Source organism: Castanea sativa, chromosome 12 (assembly GCF_040712315.1).
Source record: "Castanea sativa cultivar Marrone di Chiusa Pesio chromosome 12, ASM4071231v1".
NCBI classification, from domain to species: domain Eukaryota; kingdom Viridiplantae; phylum Streptophyta; class Magnoliopsida; order Fagales; family Fagaceae; genus Castanea; species Castanea sativa.
The window spans coordinates 7,741,444-7,752,697 of NC_134024.1; the positions used below are offsets into that span (position 1 = coordinate 7,741,444).

At 36.4% G+C, this 11,254-nt stretch overlaps 2 protein-coding genes across 2 annotated transcripts; one reads left to right on the forward strand and one right to left on the reverse strand.

Annotated features, from left to right (window-relative positions):
* The first annotated feature begins 2,090 nt into the window (after positions 1 to 2,090).
* LOC142619672 (putative plastid-lipid-associated protein 14, chloroplastic) lies at positions 2,091 to 8,975 on the forward strand. Its single transcript, XM_075792879.1, has 14 exons — positions 2,091 to 2,226; positions 2,888 to 3,213; positions 3,322 to 3,365; positions 3,443 to 3,521; positions 3,610 to 3,726; positions 3,950 to 4,132; positions 4,221 to 4,307; positions 4,919 to 5,025; positions 5,117 to 5,204; positions 5,952 to 6,032; positions 6,123 to 6,199; positions 6,455 to 6,590; positions 7,237 to 7,299; positions 8,225 to 8,975. The coding sequence occupies exons 2-14, from the start codon at positions 2,899 to 2,901 to the stop codon at positions 8,879 to 8,881; spliced, it is 2,034 nt and encodes a 677-aa protein (XP_075648994.1). The 5' UTR covers positions 2,091 to 2,226; positions 2,888 to 2,898; the 3' UTR covers positions 8,882 to 8,975.
* A 324-nt stretch (positions 8,976 to 9,299) lies between these two features.
* LOC142620109 (uncharacterized) lies at positions 9,300 to 10,498 on the reverse strand. The gene is made up of 2 exons (XM_075793534.1): positions 9,802 to 10,498; positions 9,300 to 9,724 (listed from the first exon to the last, which is right to left on the reverse strand). Exons 1-2 carry the CDS (start codon positions 10,496 to 10,498, stop codon positions 9,300 to 9,302), a joined length of 1,122 nt encoding a protein of 373 aa, XP_075649649.1.
* Positions 10,499 to 11,254: the final 756 nt, after the last annotated feature.

An 11,254-nucleotide genomic window follows, 5' to 3' on the forward strand; every position in this document is an offset into this window, starting at 1 on the left:
ACTAGTCACAATTGAGGTTCCTTGTAGTTGTTAATAAAGTTCAGATCTACCCAGTAAATACCCGATGTGGGGTTCATCACACACCCACACACATCACACAATCAATCAAATTAGGGCATCACAATCTTCCCCACTTAAATCCCTAATGTCCTCGTTAGGGCTCACTTTGTGGGGTAGTGTCTCTGAGCCTACACGGGGTTACTAGGCCGGCTCTGATACTATATGTAACAACCCAAGGAAAAACGCTAGTCACCTCTGCGTTATACCTCAAAAGAACTAGTCACAATTGAGGCTCCTTGTAGTTGTTAATAAAACTTAGATCTATCCAGTAAATACCCGATGTGAGACTCATCACATACCTACACACATCACACAATCAATCAAATTGGGGCATCACATTAAGTATTAGGCGTATATTATACTTAAAACTTCTAATACTGACCAACACAATTTGGACACATGGCAAAAATACATGTTCAGAAGAAAAAAAAAATTCATGTAGGGTTTGGCTTACCCTCCAGTTTTTTTTTAATTGTATGTGTCATTTTGTTTTAAATATACAATTGCAAGTGGTAATGGATTTTAATCTTCACATTTTATTTAGTTAGTGGGTGATACAACAGTTTCTCATTAAAACAAAAGGAGATTTCAGTTAAAAAAGTACTGGAGGTAAGCCAAACCCGGTTAAGTATTGGTAGTATTAGTGTATATTATATGTAGAACTTCTAATACTAAAGTCGACACAATACAAACATATGACATAAATATGTGTTCATATCATGTTGACTTCAGTGCATTGGAGCATAAAAAGTAAACCTAAGGTAGGACTCTTTTCCTTGGAGGGTTAAGTATTAAGCGTATATTACACTTAAAACTTCTAATACTAAAGCCAGCACAATTTGGACACATGGCAAAAATACGTGTTCAGATTATGTTGACTCTAGTGTACTAGAGGTAAGCCATGACTTTTTAGAAAAAATTGCAAACTAACACCAATCCCCAAACATTTTCGTTAGTTAGCAACGTTTCCAAATTATTTAGGAAAACATCTCGAGTCTAAGAAACTCGATTTTGCTCTTAGAACTTGAGCCTAAGAGACTCGATTTCCTTGTTCATCATGTAGATGAAGGCAACAACACAAGAGTGAAGAAGAAGGCAACAACACAAGAACAGAGTAAAGAATAGAGTGAAGAAGAAGGAGTGAAGAAGAAGGATCTAACCGATGTACTTGAGCAAAGTTGATCTTCCTCTCCGCTCTGACCATGCGTTGTTGGATTTCTTTGTCTTTGCTTGCTGGATTTCTTTATCTTTGCTTGTTGGGTTTCTTTGCTCTTCTTGCTGGGTTTCTTTGCTCTTCTTTCATATTTCTTTGGTTGTTTTGAGAATAGGAAGAGACTAGAAGAATTGGTTGTTCTAAGAAGAGGAAGAGACCAGAAGCATATACTTGCGTTGTTTTTTTCTTTTGTGGAACTCAAGTCTTAAAGACTCGAGTTTTATGAAAATCGAGCCTTTGATGCTCGAGTTGCTATAGTAAAATCAAGGGCTCGTTTGGTAAGAGATTTATAATAACGTTGTTGTTCTTTTGTGAAAATACGTGTAGTGAAAAAATGTGTGCAAATACGTGTAATGTTGTTTAAATACTGAAAACGGTCGTTTAAACAACAGTACCAAACCCTCAAGTATGTCGGACTCGAAATGTTAGTTTCCTAAATAGTTTGAAATTGATGCTAACTAACAAAATTGTTTGAAAATAAGTGTTATTTTGAAAAAAAATTCTGACATTTTTTCCTTAATGACCTGCTTGGGTGGAGGAGGAAGGAGGAGACTGGAGGGGAGTAGAGGAAAAATAACTAAAATTAAGCTAATTTTATTCTAAATCTCTCCCACTCACCATAAATAAGAATGGTGAGATGGCAACAGTCACTGTACGATACCGGCGAAATGACACTTGAGAGAAATTCCTTCCTATCCAACCAGAAATGAGTATTAGATATTTTGTTGGTAGAGCGAGGAAGTCAGACGTGGACGTACGATACGAAAAACAAAAAACGGGAAAACCCATGGCGAAGCGTCTCTGCCTTCCTCCCCCACGCAACTCTCACACGCTTCCCACATTTTCCCCTCCCTTCCTTTTTCTATAAATAGTAAATACCATTCCCTCTCTCTCTCTCTCTCATCTCTGTTCACTTCTCACTCCTCAGAATCTCCCTCCTCTTTCTAATTCCGGTAAGTTCCTCAATTTTCACTTTAACTATTTCTCTATCTTTCCGTTGTTTCTGTTTGGTTCCCGAGAAAACACTGGAAATGGAAATAAACTTTTACAAACTTTTTTTTTTTTTTTTCCTTTCTACTTAACTTTCTCTTTTCAGCTGCGCTTAATTTAGTTGCTTCGTTTGCTTGAGCTGATTGTCTCATATATCATATGCGTGTGTTATGGTTATATAATTTTGGTAAGCTGAAACAACAAAACGCAGCGTTTTGGCTCTTTTTTTCTTTTTTTTTCTCACTCGCTTGGGAGCCAACTCAACCGAGTTTAATCCAAAAGCATAATTCTCTGTCTTCTGTGATTGATTAGAGGCTAAATGGAGTATAATTCTGTTTGTTTGCCAAGAAAACTGAGGAACAGAGAGAGAGAAAAAAAGAAGAAGGATTTTGTCGAGTCTTTTACTGTTTTTCTTTTTGTTGTTGTGTGGCTTGTTGGAAATCAGAAAGTTAAGTTCAGCTTGATTAAAGTATAGGACAAAAATATAATTGAGTTGATAAATATTATCTGTGGTACCAAAACAATGAAATGGAGCTTGAATGAAAAGTTACAGAAATTTATTTGATTATATGATCATTATGTATAATTTGTTGTTTTTTTTTTTTTTTTTAATTTTATGTTAAGAGCTCTGGTCAATGGCGCTATGCGGAATTGGTTTGAGTCCAAGTGTGGAAAATGTTGAAGCAGCGTATTTGAGTGGTAATTTGTCGACAAGACTGATCAGACGAAGTCCCATGCGTTTCATTGGGAAGCCTTCTGATTTGAATCGAAGACAATGTTGGGGGGTTCGGTGCTCATCAGCTAGAAAAGCTGTATCTTCGATGGGATCAGAAGAAAATGCTCAGACTGTGTTGTTGGACAGTGTGGAGGAGGAATTGGAGCATGTTACGAGGTTCAAGATATCCAATTTTAAAATTCTTGATTGTGTTAGTGTCGGCCTAGGAGGGCGGGTATGAATATTTTTAAAAATTTGTTATTTGTTTGTGTAGTTGTGGGTGTTCTTCTTAGGATGAGTATGAAATTAATGGTTGGGGCAATTTGATTGTGCTTTGCTGTAGGCTGATGAGGTAATATTTGAAGCAATTGTGAAGGATACTAATAGGTTAGTTCCTGTTTGTTTTGGTGATGTCATGTTGCAAAAGAGATTTGATCTTGATATAAGGTATTATGAAATCGCAGCCCTTTGAATAACACTAGAGTTGTGCTTCGACGCCTTACTAGTGCTCAAGCTCAGCGCAGAGGAAAAAGAGCAATAGAGGTTTGTGGATTGTTTATCGTTATTTCTGTGTTGTTCCTGAAGGTTCTGGATTTATGTAATTATTTTTACTTTTTGGATTTTTTTTTAGGTACTGAAGAAGCTAGTTCGCCGTAGAATTATGTACCATTCTTACTCAATGCAAGTCCATGGTTACATTTCTTCGCCTACAAGTAGTGGTCGTGTTTCATTTACCCTGGTCCATGGGGTAGGTTCTTCCCATGTATGATAGATTATTATACTGCCACTTACTTCATCACATGATCATGAGAGGTCTAACCAAGAGCTTTTATGGTTTGAACAAGAATGACTGAATTATCAAATAACTACTTACCAGAAAGAAAGAAAAAAGTAGAACTATCAAATTTGTATAGTGAATAATTAATGTGCTTTAGACACTAACCATTTTTTATTTATAAATATTAATGCAGTATCATGGTAGTTTCTCCTTAAGACACTGGCTTCGACAATCAGATTGGCTCCCAACCCTAGAAGCTACTCTTGCATTGGATGAAGAGTGTGTCAGGAGGGTGGGTGATGACACAGTTGGAGGGCCTGCAGTTAGTCGGCAATTGCGCCTTATTCGAATATTGATGAGGGATCTTTTGATTGGAGTATGCTTTATTTTTGCAGTCATCAATGCATAGATATGATTTTGACAATCGGAGGATTTATAATATTTATGTTGTTTATAAAACTCAGGTGAATTACTTGCACAGCCATGGACTTGCCCATACAGAGTTGAGGCTGGAGAATGTGCACATAAGTCCAGTGGATAGACATATCAAAGTAAGCACCAGATTTTCATCTATGCTTTCAGAATATGATAAGTTTTTTTGGCTTTCATTATCACATCGGTGATTTTGTCCTAAATATATATGAGTTACATTTGCACCCGCATAAGTTCATCAAGAATAATGCTATATCTGGTTTTCTACTTGATAGGAGTTTTTTTGGGAGCGCCATGGTAGATAATCAAAAGGGTTATTGATATAAAAATCAATTTATAATAAAACAAACGCAAGCTCATGAAATGCATGATTGGGGACATTCCAATGATGTGATAAATAAAAACTTATCATTTTTTATGGTTAGAAGTTCTTGTGTTGCAGCAATTTATAATTGATTTACTGATTAATTTGATAGTAGTTTGTTCAGCCACCACATGTATGCTCAACTATTTCAAATATCTAATAGAATAAGCATTCACTTAGTGACTGAGAGGGATTGATGGTAGCTGATGATGAATTGAGCTTACTGATGTTGAGGGAATTAGTTTATGCAAGAGGTATTGCAATCTGGGATTACTAGGGATAGGCTGGATTCTGGTATACTTCATTCATATCAGCTAGTTCAGTTTTTTTCCGTTTATAGTTTACTCTAAAATTTTAGCTTTTCAGGTAGGGATTCTAGGAAATGCTGCTGACTTTTACGAGAATGGTCTGAATAGTAGCACTCTGGACAACAACCTGGATAGGCGACAAATGATGATTGCATTTGACATGAGGTATGGTGAGGAGGAAGCAAAATACGGTGTAAATTTTTTTGTCACCAGAAGATTTTCTTGATGCTTATTTTGTTTCATACATGATGCAAAGATGTGTTGGATTCATGATTGCAAAAATGGTGTTGCGGGAACTTATGGATCCCTTTATCTTTACGAAGTTCAAATCGTTTCTCACGAAGGTATAACATGCACAAATTTCCTTTTTAAATTCAAGCCTTTAAATCATATAATCCAAAGGAGAACTAAATCTTGGGCACATGTATTATGTATCCTGTAAAAAATCTTCACATTTCAGTAATACGAGGTCATCTGTCACATGTAGGAAGACTTCAGAATTGTAGTGAATTAAAATATTTAGTATGTAAGATGAACCATTTTGCTTGTTTTATGGTTCATCACTGCAAGTTGCTCTTGTTCAACACTAGATGTAATATGTTTTTTACAAGTTGCCCTTGTTATTGTTATATTTTAATATGTATATGTATATCCGTTATTATTTTCATCTTCCCACGAGAGAAACTGGTATCTCATGTTCCTTCTTCTGGTGTGTGTAAATGAATTAGGTCCCTCATCCCTCAACTCTCATTAGTCAATTTTTCTCTGGCCTTCACATATATGTTATAATTGGACTCTCTATCTTAAATTTGGCATCTTTTATTTGGCCCTAATACATGGGCTGTATCATTTTGACTACTTATCTCAAAACTTTCCTCTGTTAATTCTCTAACATTTCTTTAACATCTCTCAATGAACTAGCAAGTATTGTTCCCCCTTGCCCCCTTTTCTTTACACTCCTTGCTTAAAGCCACATTAACCGTATTATGATTAAGTTTGAAACAAAACTCATTAGTATAATTGTTTAGCTCAAGATTCTAGTAAATAACTTTTATCATAATACTAAATTTCTCATTTACATGCTATTTCAGGGAAATGATCCTTCATGCTTGCGTGAATTTCTTCTACAGTTCCTTAGTAGGAATTCTCCATCGGGAAATTCTGGACTCCAAGTATTTGTTCCTTCAACGCAAGTTATTTCCACTTTCAGTGTACCTTTCCCTTCTTCATATGGAAATCTTTTGATTTGTTGTCATTTGCAGATACTGGATAGGAATTGGGGTGCAGGTTGGAACCTTTTATCCTTATTGCTTGCAACCAAACCTTCCAAAAGAGTAAGGTATAATTGTTACATTTGAGATAAAAATATCATGTTAGGAAGGAAATCAGATTTAATTAGATATGATGCAGTTCATATATAGTTATAGTTACATGTTAGGAAATAAATCAGATTTAATCAGATTTTATAAAGATATCATGTACATGAATTGATGCCGTTCATATATAGTTACATTAAACCGCATTTAATTAGATATTGCATCTTGATTGAGAGAAATGATGCCATTCTTAACAATCCTTCTGATCTGCTTTTCAGTTGTTTAGATGCTCTTAGACACCCATTTCTTTGTGGTCCAAGATGGCGGGTAGTCCCATCCATGGATATTATCAGATGGGGTCTGGGTTCTACTGCAGTACGAATTACAGAGGAATATATTTATGGCCAACCTCAGGTATATGGTTACTTTCTGAATCCAATTTCCTGATTTTTGTTCTCTTTCATATTGTCAATACCTCCATGGTGAATAGGTTCACATTGTTGTTATTTTGTTGGTTATGTCAAAACACTTTCCATGGATGAAGGGTTGTTGTATCATTTGTTTCAAAATTTGGGATGAATGCTTGTTGTATCTGCTATAATTTTTTTATTGGGCCACACCTTATGGCTTAACATAAATGTTACATGTTGTACAATCTGATTTCACCATATGATTCACTAATTGACAAAAGTTTCAAAAAGTTTAAACTACTTCTTCAACTAAAATTCTATTACCAAAAGTTTTAAGAAATTTTATTATCTATTTTAAATAAATTTAATTATTTACCATAACATTTTGTTTTAGTAAACACTTGGTCTTACACTGTGCTTTTGTTTTACACATAATTTTTATTTAAACTGTGCATTGAATAGGTACACTGCTAGTACATTATAAAATATTATATGCAAGGATAGTTATATGCATACTATGTTTCCATCTGTATTTGTGTTCAATTTTTTCAATTCAGACTACTAGATATCTGGGACTCAAATATAATTTATTAATGCAGAAATTTGAGAATGTAGAAGTTGCACTGAACTTCTTATCTTTCATGTTTTAGCGTAGTAGGCTTGCCCACTTCATCGAGTTGATGGAAATGCTGAATCCTAACTCAAAGCCAAAGGTAATTATCTATATTCTTCCCAAACACACACTCACTCTCAGCACACGTGGGGTAGGTTCTAGTTATGTCTGTTGTAGCTTTTACTAATATCATACCACTTAATAGCTCTTCATTGGATCAAAATATTGATAATACCAATGTTGGATTGTTTCTTTTACAACATCCAAATAGGTAATGGTGATCTAATGTTTGATGCTTGGTAGATACCATTGCTTAATACTGTTGTGCCCCCCAAATGTAGGCCAACATTAGCCCTTATCACCTGATGCTCTTTAAAACTGAAATTTGGTTTAGGCATCAAGCTTTCTAAGATTAATTAACATTTAATATTCCCAGGATGGAGATATGTTTCAAATCCTGATTTCTAACCCCCTTTATAATATAGCTACATGGCTAGCAAATGTTTTCAACTTCATTATTATTAATTTGTTTTGTTGGTTGATCTCCACTTGCATGTTCAAAGTTTTCTGTTTGACTTAATATGAAGACATGTTTTCAACTGATTTGCTCTTATGACATTAAAAAGATGGCAGTCTCTGCATTTTAAGTGAGCTGTTTTTGTTTTTTGTTTTTTAATATTGAAATCCATGCTTGTAAATATATGCATCCATTTTCAGCAAACTTTTAGTATGTTCTTTGTATTGTGAAGAGCTTGTGCCCCAAGATTTGGTTGATTCAACTATCTGGTTTGTAGTCAGAATATATACATCACTCTGATCTAGTGTGTTAGATTAGCCTCATGTAAATGGTCAATTGGTGTAATGAAACCAAAACATCGTTTTTCTGTATTTGGACCATTCTCGTTCCCCTGGAATTCGACAGTCTGTATCGTTGGGGAAAAGTTTGTTGTATCACATATGAATACTCAGTCGTTGGTTTAGCTTTTTGGACTTATGCTAATTTACGCATAATTCTGAACATGAAGAATTGGCTGGAGTTGCTGCCTGGAAAATGGCGCTTATTATATTGTACTGGGAGGCACATAGGGTTGACCCTTCGCGAGCCAAATGCTCGAGTCCTCATTGGTGACGTGCGTTTGGCTGTGTCAAGAGCATCAAAGTTAAACACAAACCTTTCATTCACTTCAGAAATTGGATTTAAAATCATGATTGGTAAGGATTGGCCCCATGATAAGACTGGTATAAGTGGGAAATTGGAAGTGAATTCATTATTCAGATTAACAGCCGGGAGACGGCTGTATCTTGAGGAAGAAAAGACCACAGGAAGGTTTACTATGGGTCCATCAAATATTCAAGGTTCTCTAGCTAGGAAATTATCAGGTAGAAAATGGAGGAAAGCAATCCCTTTTAAAGAGTTCCCATCAAGCCTACCGGCTGCAAAACTTGCTTCAGGTGACATTGAGGTGACAATGAATCTTGGTGAGCCATTGAATCAAAATATTGATACTGCAAAAAACGCAGTTCAGGAAATCCGGACACAACTCCCACCCGAAATGTTTGATCTGTCAAAGCTTGTATGTGGAACATATGTGGACTCCAGGCTGCTAGTACTTCGTGGGGTGAATGGATCAGCCCTCCTGTTTACAAGGTCTTGTGACGATGAAAGCAGTGGATTAGTGTAAATATCTGTTGTCTTATGTTATTGTTTTATTCTGTAATTATTATTCTTTACGCAATACTAAAATAAAGGAAATAGTTAGAAGCTATCTTCAATTATCTCATCTGTCTTCTATGTTCTGCCATCAAATGTCACAATCCTTGATGCATAGGTTTTGTTAAATGCTTAACCCTACTAGCGGAAACCCGCAAGTGGCTTCAAGAGTCATATTGTATCTTATCTTCTTTTATGGGGGTTTGGGTTTTGACCATGATTATCCCATTTTATTGAATGTTAACCATACCTGCGGTTCATTTTTTCTTGTGCCAAAAAGTAATGGTGATCTAATGTTTTTTTTTTTTAATATTGAAAAATCTGCTTTCATTCAACTGAAAATGGAAGACAACAAGGTCATAGTACAAGAATGTAAAAACCCAAAAACATTAGACTTTTTCTAGCTGGATCAGGTGTTGCACCGTAGGAGGTGAAACTCCCTTCCAGACCTGCTTGGTACCAGTAAATTTTGCCAGTTGTGCTAGCTCGTGAGCAACCCTGTTGCAGTCCCTTTTCAGGTGCTTAATCTGCCAACTGCTAAAAGGATTCAAGGTGTCACTGATCCCTTGAAGAAGATGTTCCAAGTCTCCCTCTTTGTTACCAATTAACAGGCTTTGGACCACTGTGAGTGCATCAGTTTCTAACATGATCTGCTGGAGCTCCATTTCTTTAGCTAAAAGAACTCCCTTCTCTAGAGCGATGACTTCAGTCTCTAGGCTTGGGTACTGACCATTGAGTGGCATACGTAAAGCAGCGATGGTTTCACCTCTGTTGTCTTTAATAATCACCTCAATGCTGGATGGATTGCCGTCACCTGACGTAGCTCCATCCACATTGACCTTAAACATCCCAGGGGAGGGGGTCTCCATTTTTGTTCCACGGCAGCCTTACCACAAGAGAATAAATTAGATGCCTCCTTGTAATCCTGAGTAATTCTTCTAGCAAAATTCCAAACTTGGTTTGGGGTTTGGTTATTTGTTTCAAAGACTACTTGGTTTCTGCTATACCAGAGAGACCAGGAAGTAACAAAGAAAGTTTCAAGATCCTTAGAAGTGCCATCTGCCAATATTTTTAAAGCTATATCAGAAACATCTAGATGAGCAGAACTGAGGTTCACTGGACATTCCACCCACCTATCCCAAACCTGTCTAGCTGAATCACAAGTAATTAGAGCATCCATTATGGTTTCCGCCTCCTGGTCACAGATAGGACATGAGACAGTTGTGTCAATCCCCTTTCTGTTCAAGTTCAGCTTTGTTGGGAGAGCATTCATACAAGCCCTCCAAGAAAAAATCCAAATTTTTGCTGGAATTTTTAGAAGCCACATTTTTCCCCACAATGGGATTCTAGGGTCACCATAAGAGCTTTCACCCACCTCATCAGATTCGATCACTTTAAGGGTGATGTAATATGCACTCCTAACAGTAAACTCACCCTTTCTATTACCAATCCAAATTACTTTGCCCTTAGGTAAGTTGTAGCTCAATGGGATATTCAGGATTGTATTCGCGTCGAAGGGGAGAAACAGAGATCTAATTAACTCAGCATTCCATCTTCTATTCTCAATGTCTATTAGAGATGAAACCATTGGGAAATCTTCAAAAGGTTGAGGGGGTGTAATTACCTTGTAAGTTGAAGGAGGGGGGAGCCACTTACATTTTCATATGTGAATTAATCTTCCATTGCCTACCCTCCACCTGGTTCCTTTCCTAATTACCTCCAGGCTATTGAATATGCTTCTCCATGCATAGGACGGGTTACTACCCAGCTTTGAGTTGAGAACAGGTGATCTAATGCTTGATGCTTGGGAGATACCATTGCTTAATACTGTTGTGCCCCCCAAATGTAGGCCAACTTTAGTCCTTATCACCTGATATATTAAGCAAAATAATAATCTACAGAACTCTTTTATTTACTTGACCATGCATAATTCAATGGGTTTTTATTTTCTCACATCCACTTTTTTAGGTCTATTTTTTCACATCCATTTTTATATTTTAAATGTGGATGTGTCATATGTGCATGGAATAAATGAGGATGAAAGAATATATAGAGCCTAATTGACTCTTTAGGTAACCAAGTCCAGGATCTTCATTCTTTCATCAGTACTAGGCGTCTCAAACGCCTAGGATCAGTCCCCTAGGCATATTCAGGGAACATGGATCCTTGCTTTGATTAGGTAAAAGGAGGATCTGCACTGTCAAAAACATTTGGGATAATCCCCATTTGTTAAATAGAGCAATTGCCACAACTTAAAACCAACAATCTACTTAATTTGTGGCTTGCCTTTTGAATGATTGAATCCTGATGAATGTACTGTCCTTCCAGTATAAAGTTTGAATAA

Excerpts from the sequence above, each read along its gene's own strand:
- LOC142619672 (XM_075792879.1), top strand. The coding sequence starts at position 2,899 with ATGGCGCTATGCGGAATTGGTTTGAGTCCAAGTGTGGAAAATGTTGAA. Across the intron at positions 4,133-4,220 it reads TGAGGGATCTTTTGATTGGA|GTGAATTACTTGCACAGCCA; the intron begins GTATGCTTTATT and ends TATAAAACTCAG. Across the intron at positions 6,200-6,454 it reads AAACCTTCCAAAAGAGTAAG|TTGTTTAGATGCTCTTAGAC; the intron begins GTATAATTGTTA and ends TCTGCTTTTCAG.
- LOC142620109 (XM_075793534.1), bottom strand. The coding sequence starts at position 10,498 with ATGGTTTCATCTCTAATAGACATTGAGAATAGAAGATGGAATGCTGAG. Across the intron at positions 9,725-9,801 it reads ATCTAATTTATTCTCTTGTG|GTGACGGCAATCCATCCAGC; the intron begins GTAAGGCTGCCG and ends GAGCTACGTCAG.